We start from the raw sequence: 23,055 nt of genomic DNA on the forward strand, positions 1-23,055 counted from the left end.
ACTGTGGTGTTTGTAACGTGTATAAGGAAAATATATGACAACAATATCATAAAAGCTGAGTGGGTAGAAATAGAAGTATACTATTTTAAATTTCTTATATGTGAAGTGGTAAGCTATCACTTGGAGGTAGGGAATGACAAGGTAAAGATGTATAGTATAATCATTAAAGCAACCACTAAAATAAAAATCAAAAGTTATAGTTAAGAAGCCAACAAAAAGGGGCACCTGGGTGGCTCAGTTGGTTAAGCAACTGCCTTCAGCTCAGGTCATGATCCTGGAGTCCCGGGATCGAGTCCTGCATCGGGCTCCCTGCTCGGCAGGGAGTCTGCTTCTCCCTCTGATCCTCCCCCTCTCATGCTCTCTGTCTCCCATTCTCTCTCTCAGATAAATAAATAAAAAATCTTTAAAAAAAAAAGAAGCCAACAAAAAGATAAAATGGAATCATCATAATGGGGCAGTAGGAAACTTGGGTTGATGTGTATTTTTAGTATATTCATTATGGTGGTGATTTCACAAGTATTTAAATATGTCAAAATATATCAAATTATATACTTTAAATATGTCCATTGTATATCAATGATAACTCAAGAAAGCTGTCTAAAAGACAATAAGAGCTGATTATAATGGAATATTAAAAATGCTTAGTTAATTCAAAAGAAGACAGGAAAGAAGAATAAGAAATATATAACAGAGGGGACAAATGAAACCTCAAGATGGTAGAGTTAAACCTAACCTTACAATAATGACATTACATGTAAATGGATTAAGCACTCCAATTAAAAGGAGAAAGAGAGACACATACACACACACAGAGAGAGACAGAGACAGACAGAGAGATTACCATATTAGATAAAAAGGAAGGCCTACTTACTACATGCTGGTTATAAGAATAACATTTAAATACATAGAGTAAGAAATTCCAAACATTAAGCAAAAGAAAGCTTGTGTAACCATAGTAATACATATCTAAAAAAAAAAAATAGACTTCACAGTGAAGTGTATTTTCAGAGATAAAAAGGTAAATTTGTAATGATAAAGGAATGAAATAATCAAGAAGACATAATTCTATATGTATATGTACACAATGATAGAAAAGTTGGAAGAACTAAAAGTAAAAAAATCCACAACCGTAGTTAGAGGTTTAACACCATCATTTAAGTAAGTAATACAGCAGAAAGAAAAAAAAAGTATCAGTAAGTATAGAGGATTTGCATGACTATCAACTAAGTGGACTTAGTTGTGGATTGGTAATTGTGGATTATTACATTTAGCACCTGAAGAATACACATTATTTTCATGTGCACATGGAAATTGCACTACTAGGTATTTCCCAAAGGATACAAAAATACTGATCCAAAGGGATACATGCACCCCAATGTTTATTGCCGCATTATTGGGAATAGTCAAGTTTTGGAGAGAGCCCAAATGTCCATCGATTGAAGAATAGATAAAGAAGATGTGGTACACACACACACACACACACACACACACACACACACACACTGGAATATTATTCAGCCATAGAAGGAATGAAATCTTGCCATTTGCAATGACATGGATGGAGCTAGAGTATATTATGCTAAGTGAAATAAGTCAGTCAGAGAAAGACAAATACCATATGCTTTCACTCATATGTGGAATTCAAGAAACAAAACAGTTGAATGTGGGGGAAAGGAAACAAAGAGGCAAAACATAAGAGAGACTCTTAACTATAGAGAACAAAATGAGGGTTGCTGGAGGGGTGATGGGTGGGGGATGGGCTAAATAGGTGATGGATATTAAGGAGGGCACTTGTGATGAGGCCTGGGTGTTATATGTAGGTCATGAATCACCAGTCTCCTAAAACTAATATTACACTATATGTTAACTAACTGGAATTTAAATAAAAACTTGAAACTACAAAAAAAAAAAATTCCAAGGTATATTTTATGCTGGGTTGTAAAATAAATCTCAGAACATTTCAAAGGGCTGAAAATATACAGAATATGTTCTCCAATCACAGTTGAATTAAATAAGAAATCAATTACAATAATTTATCTTGAAAATTCCTCAATACTTTGATATAAACAATACATTTCTAAATCACTCTTGGATTACAGAAAATATTACTAAGAAAATCTGAAAATATTTTGGATGCAAAAATATTAACAACATACTAAAATTTGTGAAATGCAGCCTAAAGCCATGCTTAGAGGATACTTCATAGCATTAATGCCTATATTAGAAAAAAGTGTATAAAATTAATCATTTAGATGTTCAGTTTTAAAGGGTAGGAAAGTAAAAGGAAATTATAACTAAAGTATGCAAATAAGTGTGCATTCATATAAATACGAATGCAAATATATATAAATCAATGGAATAGAAAACAAACAAAATAAAAAATTAAAGAAAAAGTTGGTTCTCTGAAATGACTCATAAAATTGTTCAACTCAGCAAGACTGATAAGAAAAAAAAGAGATATCATATATTATTTATCTTTCTCTGACTTATTTTACTTTGCATAATGTCCTCTAGAACCATCCATGTTGTCAGAAATGTCAGGATTTCCTTCTTTCCCATGGCTGAATAATATTACATTATATATATTATATATGTATATAATATATACATTATATTATAGAAAATATATGTATATACATTATATATACAGTATATATGTATGTATAATGCATTATATATATTATATATATACATGTATATATATATATAATGTGTTGTATATAATACATTATATATATATATATATATAATGTTTTCTTTATCCATTCATCCACTGATGGCTGTTTTCATATCTTGGCTATTGTGAATAATGCTGTGATAAACATGGCAGTACATATATCTTTCAATATCCTATTTTTGTTTCCTTTGGATATATACTCAGAAGTAGGATTTCTGGATCATAAGGTAGTTCTATTTTTAATTTTTTGAGGAACCTCCATATTGTTTTCCATAGTGGCTGAACCAATTTATAGAGGATGCGTCCAATTAAAAATGACTTACAAGACCAATGTGTAATATGGAGCATTTTCAATTCTCATGCATTGGTATTGAGAGCCTAAATCCAATTTTGGAACTTGTTTTGCGATTTCTTATAGTGCTAAGACCTATTCTATAATTAATTCAGTACTTTCACTACAGGTCATATACTCAAGAGAAATGAATGCTGTCTTCAAAAAGACTTGTAAAAGAATATTCATAATGTCTTTATTCATAGTAGCCCTGAACTGGAAAGGACACAAATGTCCTTTAGTGGAAGAATGGAAAACTGTGGTATACATAGATAATGATCTACTACAAAGCAATATAAAAGAATAAATCATTGGTTCATGTGATAGCATGGTTACCTCTGAGAAATCTGAGGAAAAATAAAGCCACACACATGATGTGTTCCATTTAAATGAATTTCAAGAAGTGGCAAAAGTAAATTTTGATGACAGAAATTAAGTTACTTCTTTAGTTGTTTTCTCTTGGTGTGGGCTATTGACTGGGAAGAGGCACAAGGAAACTTGTGATGAAATGGGAATGTTTTAGTTTGGTTTGGGTAGTGGTTGCATGGCTGTTTACATATGTAGAAAATTATCAACCTGTAATTAAAGTTTGTGCATTTTACAGTGTATGAATTATACCTCATTAAAGAAAATACCAGGTTAAAAAGGAAAAAAAGCAAGGACAACTGTAAAAAAGTATTTCTGTTGTCTAAGCTTGTCTTTCTTGATATATGTAATTCAGGATTTTGTAAATTTGCAACCCTAGGGTACTCATGGCAAATATACCTTTGAGGACTTGTACAAAGGACCGCATAGGCTATTGAGAATGGTGGTAGTATGCTACCGGATACAGTGAAATGGTAATTATGGTATGTTTCTGCTGAAATTTCTCATTTCCAAATATGAACAATTATATGTCCTCTGGGACTCTGTTGTGATTTAAGTTCCTGCTCCCTTTTTTTGTACTCCTCTAATGAATCTTGAATGTTCCAGAGGTTTGTTCGTTTGGACCCTGTGTGTCCGCATGGGGATGGTAAATAACTCTATGGTAAATATATCATCAGGGCACTTGACTGTATTCTCATTTATGACTGCAATGATCCTCACCTACTCTGAAAGGTGGGGAGCAACTGGTTGATGGGAAAATGATTAGCAACAGCGTCCAAAGGAAAGTGACCTTTGTTGTTTCTTCTTCCCGACTCTCTTCTGTTATGGATGCGCAACCCACCAGGTTTGATGTTCATGATGGACTGTGTCATAGTATCCCATAGAGTGGATATAAATATATTCAAGAATTTTAAATGGTTACATCAGGAAATTCTCGTGCATATTTACAGCAGTTTCTATTGTCTTGGTGTAGGATTTATTGGCCCAGTTGTCATGGGGAAAACTATGACTGTTAATCTTCCCAAGTTTAGAAATCTCTGTCTTCCATGAAAAAAAAATTAGCCTTAATAATTTCCTATTAATTAAAGACATAGGCATTCATTGATTTCTTCAATAGTTAAAAAAAAAGTACATCTCAATTAAGAGTGTTCTTCACCGCCCCCCCCCCCCCCCCCCCCCCATTAGCTTAGGAGAAAGATCCTGGTTTGTTGGAAGAAAAGAGAAGCACATTGTCAAAGAAGCTCTGTTTCCTGTGAGCTGCTTCTTGGTGAGTACTTGACCATGGGAATAACTTGCAATCTAACAAGTCAATATTTAAAGCAGAGACTGGTTATGTTTAAGTTTGTATTGTGGATCATGCATAGTTAATGTAATAGTTTTAACTAAAGAATTAAGTAAAATACAATTTAATTATGATGACTTACTTACTAGAGCACTGATTTCCAACAGATGCCCAGACTCCTTTCCCAAAGATTACATGTCAATTCATCCGGATTTTAGCTAGGCATTGGCATTTTTTAAAAAATGAATGTTCCTCGGGCACCTGGGTGGCTCAGTCGGTTAAGCATCTGTCTTTGGCTCAGGTCATGATCCCAGGGTCCTGGGATTGAGCCCCACATTGGGCTTCCTGCTCAGGAGGGATTCTGCTTCTCCTTCTGCCCCCCCACCCCCCATGCTCTCTCACTCTCTCTCTCTCAAATAAATAAATAAAATCTTTAAAAAAATTTAATAAAATGAATGTTCCTGTACTGATTGCAGTGGGAATATAGGTGTAATTCCACCACACCGAAATTTTCCAGTGTAACAAAAATATTGCCAGAAAACAATGCTGAAAGGTAATTTAGGACTAATAGCAGAAGGAAAATCTTCTGTTCTGCCGGGTGTGTAGAGTGAGAGGGAAACTGATGCATTCATTAATGTTTACTCATTGATGCTGAACAACCGAGTCATGTAACCATCCCTCACCCCCATTTTTAGACATGGTTTCTCTTAAACCCAAGGACTGGGTAGTTAAGAGATACTGTTATAAACTAGATTTCCTGCTCAGTCTTAAAGTTTTGGGTAAAGAACTCAGGATGAACCAACTTCAGGAAAATAACTAGTTTGGAACATGCTAATAGGAAAATGGTTCCCCCACCACACACATACTTTCTTTTTCCAGAGGGCTAAAGTCAGTACATTGGAGGGCTTTATATATTGCATATGCTACCCGAAGTATAGAAATTAACATTGTGACCCTATAAAAATATTCTCTGTGGGATGACAGCTTTCATTGTTATCTGTTGGTTTTATATGTTATCTGTAAACAATAATTTTTATTTTACATCATTTACCTTATGGACTATTATTCCAATATACTATTTTCTAGAAAAGTTAAGTTGCACATTAAAAATTATTTTCAAAAATAAACAATAAACCTTCACTTTTTATAATTTTAAAATAGAAAAAGTTCAAAATAACTTATAATACAGCATTTAAATGATATAAAGTGATTCCTCATTCAGAATTGTAGCTGCAAGTAGTATTTATTTTTTTAAATAGTCCATCAATTAAACTTTTTATTCTTTGGTGATAGTGTTTTCTGTTTAACAGATCCAACAGAATTGATGACAGAGAAATGGAGCTCACTATGGAGGTGAGGAATGAGACAACAATCCAAGAATTCATTCTGGAAGGGTTTCCTGCCGTCCAGTACCTGGGGAACATCTTCTTCCTGGTGCATCTGCTGGCATACCTGGCCTCTATCACAGGAAATGTGGTGATCATCATCATTACTTGGGTTGACTATTGCCTCCAGACACCAATGTGTATTTTACTCAGCATTTTCTCCTTCTCTGAATGCTGTTTTATCACCACAGTTATTCCTAAACTGCTGTCCATCTTTCTTTCAGGAAGGCAAACAATTTCCTTTACTGCTTGTCTCATACAAGCCTTTTCTTTTCTGTTTTTTGGTCAATAATTTTATTCCTCATGGCTGTGATGTCCTTGGATCGGTACCTGGCCATTTGCAAGCCTCTGCATTACCTGACCATCATGAACCCGAAGACTTGCTTCCTCTTGGTCACTGCCTGCTGTGCTTTGGCCTTCACTCTTTTTTTTTTTTTTTTTTAGATTTAAATTTTTTTTTTTTATTCTTATGTTAATCCCCATACATTACATCATTAGTTTTAGATGAAGTGTTCCATGATTCATTGTTTGTGCATAACACCCAGTGCTCCATGCAGAACGTGCCCTCCTCAGTACCCACCACCATGGCCTTCACTCTTATCACTGGTCTGGTAGTAAAGGTTTTCCAGTTATCCTTCTGTGGCCCCCATGTCATCCCTCACTTTCTCTGTGACCTTGGCCCCCTGATTCATCTCTCCTGTTCTGACACCAGGTCTGTTGATATGTTGGCCTTTGTCCTTGCCTTGTTTATCCTTTTGACATCCCTTATCATAACCATCATTGCCTACGGCAACATAGTACTCACAATCCTGCAACTCCCGTCAGCCAAAGAGAAAAAGAAAGCTTTCTCCACCTGCTCGTCTCACCTCATTGTCCTCTCTCTGATGTACAGCAGCTGTGTGTTTATATACGTGAAACCAAAGCAAAGGAGCAGGCTGGACTCCAACAGGGAGGCTGCCCTTGTGAACACGGTGGTGACCCCGCTGCTCAACCCTGTCATCTACACTCTGCGGAACAAGCAGGTCCATCAGGCTCTGAGGGATGCTCTGTCCAGGATGAGGTTGCAGAAACAGAGCTTTGGAAGGTAAGTGGATCTTCTAGTTCAATTTCCCATGATTGCAGAAATCTTTTCTATAGAATTCTACATATGGTGATCTTGCTTATGCTAATTTTCATCTGGATGGGTACAATCTTACTTTGCAATACCGTACTTTTCACTATTTGAAAATTCCTCTTAGTTCTCTATATTGTGCTAAAGAATATCTTCCTTGATTTTCTACTCAGTGGTCTTTTATGAATTCAATTCAAACAACATTTATGGAGAGCCCAGTATACATAAATCACATAATACGAAGTCTTTCAGCTGAGAATAAAAAAGTTGCCAATCAGATAGTAATAATTACTGTTCATGGTACATTCTTATGCTTGAGTTTTCATATACCTAAGAAAAAATAGAGAGAAACCATTACCATTTTATATATTCAGGGTTTGAAATTTTAGAAACAAATTGTTCTGAAAATTATATAAAGTCATAATATTATAGCCTAATGAAAATTAATTGTATTTCATTAATTGAATCTTTTATGTAAATGAACCAGTAGTAAGCTGGTTCTCTCTTTGGGTCTATTGGTTTTAGAGGTATAAATAGCTTAGTGTAACTCCATGTGGTTAGGATGGGCACTTTGATTTTGTCATCTTCCAGCTATGTCTAATATTATTAATAAAATTGTCTTTAACTCTTTCTTGGAATATAAATAAAATGCAAAACTTCAAAAAATTTTTTAAAGATTTTATTTGTGAGAGCAAGAGAGACAGAGATAGTGAGAGAGAGCATGAGTGGGGAGGAGATGGAGAAGCAGGCTCTCTGCTGAGCAGGTAGCCCAATGCAGGGCTTGATCCCAGGGATCATGACCTGAGCTGAAGGCAGACTTTTAACTGAATGAGCCACCCAGACACCTCAAAACTTTTAAATTTGTTCAAATTTTCCCCCTGTAATTGATGTTGCCAAGCCCTGACCCCAGTAGGTTGCTGAAAGGTAGGTGATCCCACTACCAGATTCTCTCCCTACATGTAAGAGATGTTTTCTCCTAATGTGACTGTAGGTGTGGGAGCTGCCACTGTCTTCCAAGTTAAGCTAAATTATGGTTGACACTTTATGCAGCAAAAACTAACAAAACTCATAATTAGGAAAGTTTAAAAGGAAATTGAGTACATTGATAATTTTAAAAATGGATTAAAATTGCGTCAGTTATTGTGCTTGTAGGTTCATGGAGGAAGCGGCTCCCACCTGAAGACAATTGGCCCTAATGGGAAGTAGTTCCTGTCACATCTGACATAGCATGTGCATGCTGTGCATTTGACTTTCAATATGTCTGATTTGAGTGCATATATTCCTTTCCTACTTGATTTGAGGATCACTTATATTCAAGGCATAATCTGATTAGGAAGAATCTTAGACTGTCAAAAAATATTGGGTGATTTAGATTTATTTTTTTGCCTGGGAATGGTTTGATTATAAAGTGTCCTGGGGGTTATGATCTTCCAAGGACAGCTGTGTCTATGTCCCTTCATTCTCCAAAGAAGATAATTTCTGAGCCTAATCTAAAAGCAGGAGTTCCCTGTGTTTCTGGTTTCTGTGCCTTAGATAAAATAGCCACCTCTGCCAATTTTCGCAGCCCAGCCTCATGAGCCAGGCTAGTGTAGGTGATGAACCTCATCGATCAGCTCAGACAGAGATTCTGGGTACTTCTCAAACCTTTGTGCTCATCCAAACCACTATCTTTGTTTTTAGTATGCCCCAGGAGACTAGAGTATGCCAAACCCTGTTAGTCTCTGAGACAGGTAGGATAGAAGCTAGTCGTTCTTAGCAGAAGCCAGAAAAGTGGGGAAGGCTAGATGTGTGGTCCAATTCCTTCTCTCAGTGAGCAGCTGAGAGAGGGAATCCCCTACTCACTGTACCCTGAGTTGGGAAGAGGCCCTGTGGCCATTGGCTGCACTCTCATTCAGACCACACACTCTTTAAAACTGTTGCTTTACTGTCTGTCACCCTCAAGGGCCTAATAAATGCTAGGGCCGCTTGGCTCTCAGAGACAGGAAGGTTAGTTGGAGTCTTCGTTCTACCTCTGGAGCAAGCCAGGGGAGAAGGAGCTACAGAAAATGGCCACTGGCTTATTCAGACTTCTAGGAGAGTAGTGATTTTCTGTCTGTCAGTTCCCAGATGCAGGCTAATTAGAAGCTAGACCCTCAAGGTAGCAGCTGGGAAAGTTAAGACTTTCGATGTATAGTCTAATCCCTTCTAGGGAGAAACTAAGAGCTGGCCATTTTTGCCTGCTTGCTCTATGCTGATCCGGGGGAATACCCGAGGAAAGTTTTTGTGTGCTGCTTTAATACCAGTCTCTGATTTTAGTCTATGATAGGCCTGTCAGCTCCTAGAAACAAGCAAGTTAGGAGCCAATCCTTTGGTTGTCAACCCTATAAGTTGAAGCACTAAATGTGTGGTGTAAACCCTTTGCTCTTCTGGGAAAAGCTGGGGGTTGGGGGTTCCCACCTGATTGTAAGGTGCTGTGTAGGATGGGGTTTATGGTGAGAGTGTGTCTCAGCTTTTCCCATCTATTTTGATGTGGCTATTTTCTCAGTTGCCTGGTAGTGTAGGAGTGTCTCAGCTAGTTTCTGGATATCTTTCAGAGGGAACTGATCTGTGTGTAGCTGTTTATTCAGGGTGTCTGTGGGAGGAGAGGGAAAGGTCTCCTATCCTGCCATCTTCCTGATGTCCCGTTTCCAGTTTTTAGCTATTACAAATAAAGCTGCTCTGAACATTCATGTATAAGTTTTTGTATGAATATAAGATTTCATTTCCCTGGAATAAATCCTAAGAACACAATTGCTGGGTTGTATGATAGTTGCACCTTTAGTTTTGTAAGAATCTGACAAACTGTTTTCCAGAGTGATTATACATTTTACGTTCCCCTTAGCAGTGCATGAGTTTCTTTGCATTTTCATGAGCCTTTGGCATTACGATTTTTGTTTCACTGTGATTAGAATTAAACATCCATTTTTTTAAAAAGATTTTTTAATTTGACAGAGGGAGAGAGAGCACAAGCAGGGGAAGTGGCAGGCAGAGGGAGAGGGAGAAGCAGGCTTCCTGCCGAGTGGGAAGCCCAACATGGGAGTCGATCCTAGGACCCTGGGATCATGACCTGAGCTGAAGGCAGACACTTAACTGACTGAGCCACCCAGGCACCCCTAAACATCCATTTTTTTAAAAATCAGGGAATGTATTACTTTTTATGAAACACCATCACTCAAACCTCCCAAACTATCCTTTTCTTCTTTAATTGAAATTTTTATTGAAATAATTATAGATTCACATGCAGTTGTAAGAAGTAGGATCTGTGTACACTTTGCTCATTTTCCTGCAATGATAACATTTTGCAAAATTATAGTTTAATATCACAGTCAGCATACTGACTAACATAATCCACCAGTCTTTTTCAGATTTCTCCAGTATTACTTACACTCGTGTGTGTGTGTGTGTGTTTACCTCTATACAGTTTTATCACATGTCTTGGTTCATATATCTACCACCACAGTAAAGATACTGGACTTTTCCAACACCACAAAGATCCTTCCTCTTGTCTTTTTAGAGCTACACTTACTTCACCCTCCCACCCCTGAGCAAATGTCCTCAGTTTCTTCCCTTTGCTTTGCTTTGCTTTTTAAAAACTAAGCTCTGTGTTTAATGTGGGGCTTGAACTCACCACCTGGAGATCAAGAGTCACATGCTCTACCAGCTGAGCCAGCTAGGCATCCTACATCCTCAGTTTCTAAAATGTTCTCATTTCAAAACTGTTATACAAATGGAATCATACAATATGTAATCTTTTGAATCTTTTTTTACTCAGCACGATTCCCTTGAGATTCATCTAAACTATTGCATATATCAATATTTCATCCCTTTTTATTGCTGAATAGTAGGCAATGGTGTGGATGGTATGATGTGTTTATTCACCTGTTAAAGGACATATGGGCTGATTCCAGTTTTTGGCTTTTACAAGTAAAGCTGCTGTGAACATTCATGTTTGTGTACAGGTTTTTGTGTGAACACAGGTTTTCATTTTTTTGGGATGAGCACCCAAATGTGTAATTGCTGGGTTGTATGGTAGTTGCATGTTTAGTTTTATAAGAAACTGTCAAATAATTTTTGAGAGCACTTGTACCTATTTATATTCCCACTAGCAATATACAGGTGGTCCAGTTTCTCTGCATCCTCAAAAATATTTGGTCTTATCACTATGTTTATAGCCATTCTGTTAAGTGTATAATAACATCTCATTGTTGTTTTAATTTGCATTTCCCTGGTGACTAATGATGTTGAATGTCTTTCATTTGCTTCAATGGCATTTTTATACCTTTTAGGTGAAATGTCTGTTCATGTCCTTTGCCCATATTCCAACTGGATTTTTTTTTTACTGTTGAGTTTTGAGAGGTCTTTATATGTTCCAGATATTAGTCTTTTGTCAGAAATGTGGGTTGCAAATATTTTCTCCCAGTCTGTAGCTTGTCATTTTATACTCTTTACATATACTTTCACAGAACAAAAGTTTTCTAAATTTTGATGTGGTCTAATTTCCAGTTTTTCATTTATGGATCATACTTTGTTGTCAAGTCTAAGACATCTCTGCCTAGCCCTAGATCCTGCAGATTTCCTATTTTTTCCTAAATATTATTAATAGTTTTGTGTTTTATGTTTGTCTGAGATCCATTTTGAATTAGTTTTTATTGTTTGTTTGTTTGTTTTAAGTTGTCAGACTTAGGTTGAGGTTTTCTTTTGTTGTTGTTGTTCTCCTCCTCCTCTCTCTCTCTCTTTTTTGTTTTTGCATGTGGATGTCTAATTGCTCTGGCACCATTTGTTGAAAAAATTATCTTTCCTCCACTGAATTACTTTTGTACCTTTTGTCAAAAATCAGTTGGACATATTTGTGTAGGTCTATTTCTGGTTTATCTATTCTGTTCCATTAATCTATGTGCTTATCCCTCCTTCACACCACACTGTCTGATTACTATAACTATATAATAAGATATAATGTTGAATAGAGTCACTACTCCTACTTTATTCTTTTTCAAAGATTAAGGACCTGTGCCTTTCCATACAAATTTTAGAATAAGTTTGTGTCTAAAAAAACTTCGCTGGGTGTAGGGAGGGTGGCTGGTTTAGTTGGTAGATCATGGAACTCTTGATCTTGGGGTTATAAGTTCAACCCCCATGTTGGGCATAGAGTTTACTTGAAAAACTTTGCTGGGATTTTGTTAGAAATTGTATGAAACCTGTTTATCAATTTGAAGAGAACTGACATCTTAACTATGCTGAGTCTTCCAGTTCATGCACACTTTGTTTCCCCATTTATCTAGCCTTCTTTGATTTCTTTCATCATAGTTGTATAGCTCTCCACATATCGATTCTGTGCATATTTTTTTAGATTTATATCCACATATTTCCTTTGGAGTTACTGCAAGTGGTAATGTATTTTTAATTTAGGTTTCCACAAGTTTATAGTTAGTAAACTATAAACTTAGTAAATAAAAATGTGATTTTTTTTTGGTGTTGATTTTGTGACCTATGACCTTACTGAAATCACTTATTAATTCTAGGACTATTTTTGTAGGTTGTTTGGGGTTTTTTAAGTTTTCATATCATCTGCCAATAGGGATGGTTTTATATCTTCCTTTCTGATCTATATGCATTTTATTTCTTTTTCTTGCCTTACTGCAGAGGCTAAACTTTCAGAGTTGTCTTGTTCCTTATCTTAGAGGGGAAACATTCAGTCTTTTAACATTAAGCATGATGTTACCTCTAAGTTTTTTGTAGATACTCTTTATTAAGTTGAGGTAGTTCCCCTCTACTCCTAGCTTATTGAGAGTTTATTTTTATTTTTTATCATGAATGGGTAGGGAAGATAAAATCCCTGTTCAACCACTAGAAGAAGGTATGGTTTTTCTATTGGTGTTTGACTGGAATAGGATTAGTATTGACAAAAATTCTGTTATTAGGCCATTCTTCTCCTAGTTTTTCAGTTAGGGGGAACAGGTTTTTTTTTTTTTCTTTTGGAGTTATTTCAAAAAATCTGGTGGTTCTGAGTTGGAGGCTTCTGCAGCACCCTGTCTGGGATATATGAAAGGCCATAAGGGCCAGACAGCTTCACAGGCAAAATCTACCAAACATTTAAAGAAGAGTTAATACCTATTCTTCTCAAACTATTAAAAAAAAAAAAAGATGGAAAACATCCAAATTCATTCCATGAGGCCAGCATTACCCTGATACCAAAACTAGACAAAGACTCCATTAAAAAAGAGAACTACAGACCAATATCCCCGATGAACATGGATATAAAAATACTATATGTTGGCTAACTGAACATAATAAAAAATATTCTCAATAAAGTACTAGCAAACCAAATCCAACAGCACATTAAAAGAATCATTCACCATGATCAAGTGGCAATTATTCCTGGGCTGCAAGGGTGGTTCAATATTCAAAAATCAATCAGTGTGTTACACCACTTATACAAAGAAAGTATAAGAACCATATGATCCTCTCAATAGATGCAGAAAAAGCATTTGACAAGTATAATATCCATTCATGGTGAAAACCCTCAACATGTAGGTTTAGAGGGGAACATATATCAGCATTAGAAAGGCCATATACGAAAAACCCACAGCTAATACCATCCTCAGTAAGGAAAAACTGAGAGCTTTTCCTCTACAGTCAGGAGCAAGACAAGGAAGTCCACTCTCACCATTATTATTTAACATAGTACTGGAAATCCTGCCTCAGCCTAGGCATCCATATTGGCAGGAAAGTTAAACTTTCACTATTTGCAAGTGACATGATATTCTATACAGAAAACCCAAAAGATTCCACCAAAAAATTGCTAGAACTGATACATGAATTCAGTAATGTCACAGGATACAAAATCAATGTACAGAAATCTGTGGCATTTCTAGACACCAATAGTGAAGTAGCAGAAAGATAAATCAGGGAACAAATCTCATTTACACCTGTACCAAAAACAATAAGATACTTAGGAATAAACCTAACCAAAGAGGTGAAAGACTTGTACTCTGAAAACTATAAAACATTGATGAAAGAAATTGAAGAGGATACAAAGAAATGGAAAGACATTCCATGCTCATGAATCAGAAGAACAAATATTCTTAAAATGTCTATACTACCCAAAGCAATCTACACATTGAATGCAATCCCTATCAAAATACTAACAGCATTTTTCACAGAGCTAGAACAAACAACCCTAAAATTTGTATGGAACCACAAAAGACCCCAAATAGCCAAAGCAATCATGAAAAACCAAAGCAAAGCTGGAGCCATCACAGTTCCAGACTTTAAGTCATATTACAAGTTATATTAAAAACAGTGTGGTACTGGCACAAAAATAGACACATAGATGAATGGAACAGAATAGAAAACCCAGAAATGAACCCACAGATATACGGTCAGTTAATCTTCGACAAAGCAGGAAAGAATATCCAAAGGGAAGACTGTCCCTTCAACAAATGATGTTGGGGAAAACTGGGCAGCAACATGAAAAGAATGAAACTGGACCACCTTCTTCCACCATATACAAAAATAAATTCAAAATGGATGAAAAACCTAAATATGAGGCAGGAAACCAACACAATCCCAGGAGAGCACAGGTAGTATCCTCTTAGACATTGGCCATAGCAATTTCTTTCTAGATATGTCTCTGTGGCAAGGGAAAAAAGCAAAAATAAACTATTACAACTACATTAAAAAAATCAGGAAGAAATAGTGGGTATTGGTGAGACATGAAGGCACTATCCAGGAAAGAGAAACTATAGGCTAAGGACAATTTGAAACATATCTTGGTGCTAGCTCACCACCACTTACACTAGATGCAATGTAGAGTTAGTTCAGCCCATTTCTTTGAGTGTCCACTTTGTAAGCCTTTCCATCAAACCACATGCCAGGCCCTCTCCTCCCACCTTCCCACCATCATGTTGGCATTGGGATTCACTCAGGTATGACAGGTATTTCTGCACCATAAAGCTAGCACTGAATAAAATTAAAACCCCATGCATATGAGCCTTTATCTGAGCATCAAAATGTATAGTCTCATGTTGCTCTAGCTTCTATAACTCATCTACCATTACTCTTTATTTTCCCCCACTTCCAACTGAGAACATGACCATGAGGTCCAGGTTTGGCCTGGACTGAAAGCAGAGTAGTAGATGGATAGATGTTATAAAAATGATTTAGTCTATTTTGGGGAAGGTAGGACCCACATAAAGACTCATAAAAATTTCTATAATATTTGCCTTGACGATGTAACATCAATACTGATGAGAGCAGATTCAGGCAGAACATATTTTCAGCTACCATATGCCTCAGGGTTGCCTACAAACACACTTTGGAATTTAGTCCCCTTCTCTGGCTTTCAGTGGAAGCCAGACCACAGAATAATGGGTCACTACTGCCACAGCAGCCCAGCAGAGATACCTAGGAGAAGAAGCACCTTTCCAAGCCAATGGTTGCTATGGATTCAGCTTCTCTACCCTCAGGCTCACATCTCTTCCTCTTCTGCATCTAGAAAGAATCTGGGGATCCACTTCCCAGATTCATTTAAAAAGAGAGGGGCCTTCCTGGTTAGTGATGTTACAGAAACCACCTATCATTCCTGTTTACTCCATTAAGAGGAAAAAAATGTGTGCTTTCCTTTTTCAAAGAGATTGGGGAACACAAAATATTCTTCACAGGCAAATATGCAATGAAAGAATTATAACCTTGGGAAGCATAAAGAATGATTGACCAAGAAAGGTGGACCTCCTCACTCAGTAGCTTCCCAAAAGCCTCATGAAAGCCAGGATATAAACCAGCTCTTTCAAACATAAAAATCTGTTCTTGCAACAACTATGCTCTGACCTCAGTCCATACATCATGTAGAAAATTGTAGTCTGGACTTTTACCTCAAATCAGTAGCAACATTCAATTTGGGATTTTATAAACTCCTGGGAAATTGTCATATAATTTCCTTGAAAACTCTTGGCAGAGAACAGTGTGGACATCTGGGAGTCAGTATCACCACAGACGATGGGAGATAAATATAAGGGTTGCGCCAGTAACTTGTTCTCAACAGTGACCAATTAGCTGTCCCCAGGAGACCGGCTGTGCTTTTACTTTCTGACCCTATCTCTTCAGCATCTAATAAAGTTTGGGGGCCTGCATTCTCTGCTCACTGGCTGGGTCCATTCTTTTGGGTGATCAAACAGTCTTCTGGGAAAGGTATCAAAGAGCCTCAGACTTATGTATCAGCAGCTTCTCATTGTTGATGCAGGAAAACAAGGATGCTTCTCCATATGGAAAGGTGAGGATGTGGTAGAGGAGCATGGTGTAGTGCAAGAGGTGTCTTGGAGCAGGTGCACCCATGATGTGGAGCACTGCAGCAGGACCCTTGTCTCAGTAGCACTTAGGCTTGCACGTAAGAGAAGGTGCCGGTTCCCCTTACCTGGAATACAAAGGTAGACAGCAATGTTGCATGGTAGGTGGGCTTCTACCCACTGGGGGAGGCAGAGCCAGACAATTCATCAGAACCCTATGTAGTCTGAGAGTCCAGCTGTAGCTCAGAATTGGGGGCAGTGAAATGTGGTTGTTTTAGTCTGTCTGCTTCTTTCTGAAGCTTCAGTGGTCCAGGCTACCATGTAGACTTGTTGTGCTATGAAACATCCTGGGCTATGGAAACAGGACTTTGTCATCCAGAACACTGGCAGCATGAGATGCATATTTACCCCACTCTGGGACAACAGGCTGTGACAAATGAGTTTCCTTCTCCTCTCCTTTCCCCTCAGCCCAAAGGAAGCTCTTGATTTCTTGAAAAGACAGTATATGCAAGAGGAGGAAGTCCTCTCCCCCATAAGGTGACTCCTGTGTGTACCTGGCCTCAGGGACCCTGGTGACTTGGTGGACTTACAGGGGTCAACAGGAACAGGAGAGGCTCCTTTAGGCTGTGCCCCTCAGGGGTGAGGAGTTTGGTTTCATGAGCAGCCCTTCACAGGATCTGGCTCAGGGTGGGTTGGTGAGAGTGATGCATTCCACACAGCAGACTTTTAGCCTAGTACTGAAATGCTAGAGCCAAAACCATCGTAAGAGAAGTTACTCATTGAGAGGACTGATGTAAGAGTGAGTGCATGAGTGCCCCTAAGTGGGTTAATCCTATGAACTGTTGTCATTCCTACTTCCCTCACAAGACAGCATGAATCCTGGAGGGGGTGCAGGGATGGTAAATCCTGACTTTACAATTATGTAATGTTCTTAGGCAGCCCCTAAATCCTCTGGTCTCCAGTCTCTTCTATAAAATGCTTGTGCTAAAGTAGATCCTCTCTAAGACCCACGTCATTCCACAGATCAATAACTCATCAGTGATACTAAGTATGGATAGAAACAATTAAGATAAATAAGGCTAATCTTCACTTAAGTTTGAGAAATCATCAACAATAAATTTCTTTCCATTTAAAAATATTTTATTACCACATTGTAAACAGCAGGGGCTCTCATTTGGGCATTTGGGCTAAAGTGTGAGCTATGTGACCTAAAATCTCTGGAGCTCTCTAAGGCTCAGTTTCTGCTTCTGTAGAAAAAGGGTCTCATGATTATTGTGAAGAGTAATAGAAATACTGAATTTCAGTAACCAGCATAGTACCAAGCTTAAGTCCTCAATACACGATGATTTTGACAACTTGTACCATAGAATGTGTTGCATTATTAAAAGGAATATTGAAAAGGGAATAATACTAGCATTACTATTATGTTTACTTAGAAATTGGTAGTATTATTAAAACAGTATAATGTTCTATAACTGAAAATATCAACAACCCTGCCTACTGATGATGCTCTGTATAAGCATTACATTAATGATCATAACATTACAATTAGCCTTTGAAGAACACATTGGAAACATTGGCATCGTATGTCAGGTGAGTTACATGCTTTCTCTTATTCTAACAAGAACATGAACAGTTAGATCCTACCATCTTCATTCTACAGAGGGTGAAAGTGAAGTTCACAAAGGCTAACTAACTTTCCAAAGATGCCCCATCTCTCAGAAGTTAGAACACAGTATTGAACTAGTACTGAACTCAGGTCCTACTGATTCAAGAACCAACTAGCTAATCCACTTTACTATCACCCTAGCCACCCTTTTGAATAATCAAATAACTTAATCCTCTGAAACCTTTGCATGCTGATTTTAGGTTAAGACCAGCAGTGATCCTGTTGTAGAATGAGATGTCCATGGAAATGGGGAATGTTACAACTGTCTGAGAATTCATCTTGGAGGGGTTTCCTGCCATCCAACACCTGGGAAAGATCCTCTTCCTGTTGCACCTGCTGGCTTACCTGGCATCCATTGCAGGCAATGCTGTCATAATGACCATCACCTGTGCTGACCCTGACTCCACACACCTATGTACTTTTTCCTCAGCATTTTCTCCTTCTTGGAGTGTGGTGTCATAAGTGCTGTTATTCCTAAGTTGCTGGTCATCTTTCTCTTAGGCAAGCAAACCATTTCCTTTCTTGCCTGTTTGATACAAGCATTTGTCTTTTTATTTCTGGGATCGGCAGTTTTCTTCCTCACAGCAGTGATGTCTCTGGATCGGTACGTGGCCATTTGCAAGCCTCTGCATTACCTGACCATCATGAACCTGAAGACTTGCTTCCTCCTGGTCACTGCCTGCTTCGCTTTGGCCTTCCCTCTCATCACTGGTCTGGTAGTAAAGGTTTCCCAGTTATCCTTCTGTGGCCCCCATGTCATCCCCCACTTCTTCTGTGACCTTGGCCCCCTGATTCATCTCTCCTGTTCTGACTTCAGGTCTGTTGATATGTTGGCCTTTGTCCTCACTTCCTTTATCCTTTTGACATCCCTTATCATAACCATCATTGCCTACAGCAACATAATAGTCATGATCATGCGACTCCCATCAGCAAAGGAGAAACAGAAAGCTTTCTCCACCTGCTCTTCTCACCTCATAGTCCTCTCTCTGATGTATGGCAGCTGTGTGTTTATATATGTGAAACCAAAGCAAAGGAACAGGCTGGTCTCCAACAGGGAGGCTGCCCTTGTGAACACGGTGGTGACCCCACTGCTCAACCCCATCATCTATACACTACAGAACAAGCAGGTCCACCAGGCTCTGAGGGAGACAATGTGCAGAATGAAAATATCAAGATAAAAAAAACCACATGGCCTTGGAGTGGAAGGCTTCAGAGAACCATTTGTCTTCATTCCGGCCAATGTAGCAGTCCACAGAGTTGTAGTGCAGGATCTCTGGCATACCTTGCTTGAACTCTGCACATTCCTAGCAAAGTAGGAATCTGTTTTTCAATTTTACCTTGATGTGCATAGCTATCTTCTCCCTAAATAATCCATGTATTGATGACATTGATTAATTGCAAAATCTTTTACTGAATTTTTATTCTTCCCTCTGATATAAACCATGTGCTTGAAATTTCCAAAATTTAGTAACATACACTTATTTCACTTCTCTCTATCCATGAACATGGCTGAACAGAATTAATAAATATTTACCAAAAGTCATTTAGATATTCAAATGACAGAAAGTTGTATATTAGGCTGTGGAATGTAGGGAATAATGGAAATAGTACCAAGCTTGGGTCTGCATTCCCTCCATGCCTAACCCAAGGAAATAATGGTCATAGTCCCTTTCACCTTGGAATATATATGGTTTGCATCAGGTGTGCTTTTAAATGCTGATCTTGGCCCTTAGGTTAGCTACATATGTATGCATCAATCCCATGCTGGAGAGAAACGGAATTGTTTTCAGCCTTAGGCCATTCTCTAAAGAGAGGAATAACCATAGCAGCCCATGTCTGAGCAATGCTCCTATTTCCTAAATTATTTTTTTCTAGCTACAGACCCTCAGATGCATAATGTACACTTATGATTGGTTCCTATTCTAAAGCTTTTACCACAGAATGCTTGTGTATATCAGTAGAAGGGAGCACTTATATTAAATTTCTGTAATTCCTTACAAAGTTTCAAGTTGGAGGAATCTAAGTTATTTGCTTATCTTCTTCACATTATTAATGAAAATAAACAAAACATCTCTCCTGGTTGACTTGTGTTGTTAGGATTATTTTTTGATTGATAACCTTTTGAAAACCAACATTTCCATGATCTCAATCCTTAAACTTTGTATACTTTTTGCACCTATTTTCCAGCTAGAACGTGTCTATTTTTTCTTCAGAAGGAATATCTCTAAAAAGATTGACAACATAAGAAACAACAGACATTGATGAGGATGTGGAAAAAGGGGAACACTCTTATACTGTTGGTGGGAATGCAAACTGGTGCAGCTACTTTAGTGAACAGTATAGGGGTTCCTAAAAAGTTAAAAATAGAACTACTCTACAATCCAGCAATTGCACCAAAGAATACAAAAATAGTAATTTGAAGGGATACATATGCCCTGATATTACAGCAACATTATCAACAATAGCCAAATTATGGAAAGAGCCCTAATGTTCATGAACTAATGAATAGATAAAAAAGATATGGCATATATATTTACATACATACACACAATGGAATATTACTCAGCCATAAAGAGAATGAAATCTTGCCATTTGCACCAAAGTGGATGGAGCTAGAGTGTGTTATGCTAAGCATAATAAGTCAGAGAAAGACAAATACCATATGATTTCACTCATGTGGATTTTAAGAAATAAAATAAACAGGCATGGGGGACAAAAGAGAGGCAGGCAAACCAAGAAACAAACTGTTAACTATAGAGAACAAACTGATGGTTATCAGAGGGAAGAAGGAGGATGGGGGCTGGGTAAAATAGGTGATGGGAATTTAGGAGGGCACTTGTAATGAGCACAGGGTATTGTATGTAAGTGTTGAATCACTAAATTGTACACCTGAAATTAATATTATGGTGTATCTTAACTGACTAGATATAAATAAAAACTTAAAAAAATATACAAAAGTTACAAAGATGAACATATTTTTTAAAAAAGATTTATTTATTTATCTGAGAGAGAGCACACATATGAGTGGGAGAAGGGCAGAGAGAGAGGGAGAGAGAGAATCCTGAAGCAGACTCCCTGGTGAGCGTGGAGCCCCACAAGGGGCACAAAACCAGGACCCCAGGATCATGACCTGAGCTGAAATCAAGAGTCAGTTGCTTAACTGACTGAGCCACCCAGATGCATCTACAATTTTTTTATTTTGCTTATTTTTAACCTAAACACTGATAATTTCAAATACATTTTATGAAACACATCCTACACATGGTTAGATCCTATTGGCCTTGATGGTTCTACTTCAAAGTTCAGATTTCATCTTATTGTCAATGAAGAAGTATCAAATATGCCCTAAAAATCACAGATGATTCACTGTACACATTGTATAAAAAAGAGTTGGGTAAAGCAAAGCTCAGAGTAAGAAAGTGGCTACAGATCCTGTACAGGAATTGGAAGACAGAGAATGATGGCTTAGGGAAGTGGCAGTGGGAATGGAATGCAAAGGTACCAGAGTAGACTCTGAATCATTTGCACTGGACAAGCCTGGTGTTGCCTTCAACTAACTGGTCAACTTCCAAAAACACGCAAGTCATCTTTTCCATAAAATAGGGAGATTGAGCCAGATAATCTCTAGGGTCCACTTGAAAATACTCATGGACGTAGCAACAAGATGCTGCAGGAACATGGAAATAATGTTCCACCCTGAGAGCTGAACAACTGAAGAGTGTATGGAAGTGGTTGAGGTTCAGTAATGTAGGAATAAATCTAGGACTTGTGGTCAAACTACTGAAAAGAGTGTGAGCCTCCCAAGGTTTCAGTCACGATTGGATAATAATTTATTATAATTAAACTAATTAAAAGCATTTATATTACCTTGAGATAGACTGATTGAAGAGTGCGCTTGACCAATAGAAAAATGAAGACCAGAAATCCAAAACTGAGTCTATAAATCCAGGCTGGTTGTTACTAGCCATAGATGGTACCCAGTGAAGGATAAACCCTAATTAATGTGGAGATTAATGCAATACATTCAGGTGCTATAAAACATTTTATTGAGACAAATTCCCTAAACTAATTCTACGTTGAAAAGACTTCCAATCATAGTTTTTTTTTTTTTTTTTTTAAAGATTTTATTTATTTATTTGAGAGAGAGAGAGAATGAGAGACAGAGAGCATGAGAGGGAGGAGGGTCAGAGGGAGAAGCAGACTCCCTGCCGAGCAGGGAGCCCGATGCGGGACTCGATCCCGGGACTCCAGGATCATGACCTGAGCCGAAGGCAGTCGCTTAACCAACTGAGCCACCCAGGCACCCCTTCCAATCATAGTTTTTAAACCACTTCTCTGCAACATGATTGATATAAAAAAAAGCTGTAGATATTTAATGTATACACTTGCTGTGTTTGAGACAAGTATACACCCTTGAAACTGTCATCACTATCAATGCCATTAACCTACCTATCACCTTCAAAAATTTCTTCCTGGCCCCATTATTGTTGATTTTTTGCCCTTACATGGTAGGTAAAAACATTTCATTTAAGATATACCCACTTAGCAAATTTTTAAGTAGGCAATAAAGTATTGTTAATCATAGTCCCTATGTTTTACAATAGAGGACTCAGTAGTGTTAAAGTGCTGGTAAGGTGTGGTCCGATTTGCATTAATAAGATCACTATGGCTTCTTTGGGAATGTAAGTGGCTTTCAGAGTAACTGGAGTCTACAGTTTTATTAAATGTTCTGCCACAAGCACAGTGTTCTCCAGCCTTCGATTCCTTGATACCATCTTCTTTGCAGCCCACACAACAACCACTTTCAGGGGAACAATAATGGCTCTGCCTGCCTTCTACCTTCCAGCCATCACACTATGCCTTTCATTAGTGGGATTCAATCTGGAACTCTGCTGGCAACGGATTCTCTGAAATGTAGTTCCGGAGTGCCAGCAG

The 23,055-nt window shown here is 37.8% G+C and overlaps 1 protein-coding gene and 1 pseudogene across 2 annotated transcripts; both read left to right on the top strand.

The window, feature by feature from the left end:
• The first annotated feature begins 6,003 nt into the window (after nucleotides 1–6,003).
• Nucleotides 6,004–8,332, top strand: LOC110589444 (olfactory receptor 6C75-like). Its single transcript, XM_021699970.1, is given in 4 exon segments — nucleotides 6,004–6,325; nucleotides 6,328–6,453; nucleotides 6,627–7,125; nucleotides 8,305–8,332. Coding segments are annotated over 4 exon segments (975 nt in total).
• Nucleotides 8,333–18,357: 10,025 nt separating this feature from the next.
• LOC110589620 lies at nucleotides 18,358–19,298 on the top strand (annotated as a pseudogene). The gene has a single exon (XR_006540232.1). The product of XR_006540232.1 is annotated as an olfactory receptor 6C75-like (transcript).
• The last annotated feature ends 3,757 nt before the right edge of the window (nucleotides 19,299–23,055 follow it).

The sequence above is a fragment of the Neomonachus schauinslandi genome, chromosome 6, assembly GCF_002201575.2.
Source record: "Neomonachus schauinslandi chromosome 6, ASM220157v2, whole genome shotgun sequence".
In the NCBI taxonomy this organism is placed as follows: domain Eukaryota; kingdom Metazoa; phylum Chordata; class Mammalia; order Carnivora; family Phocidae; genus Neomonachus; species Neomonachus schauinslandi.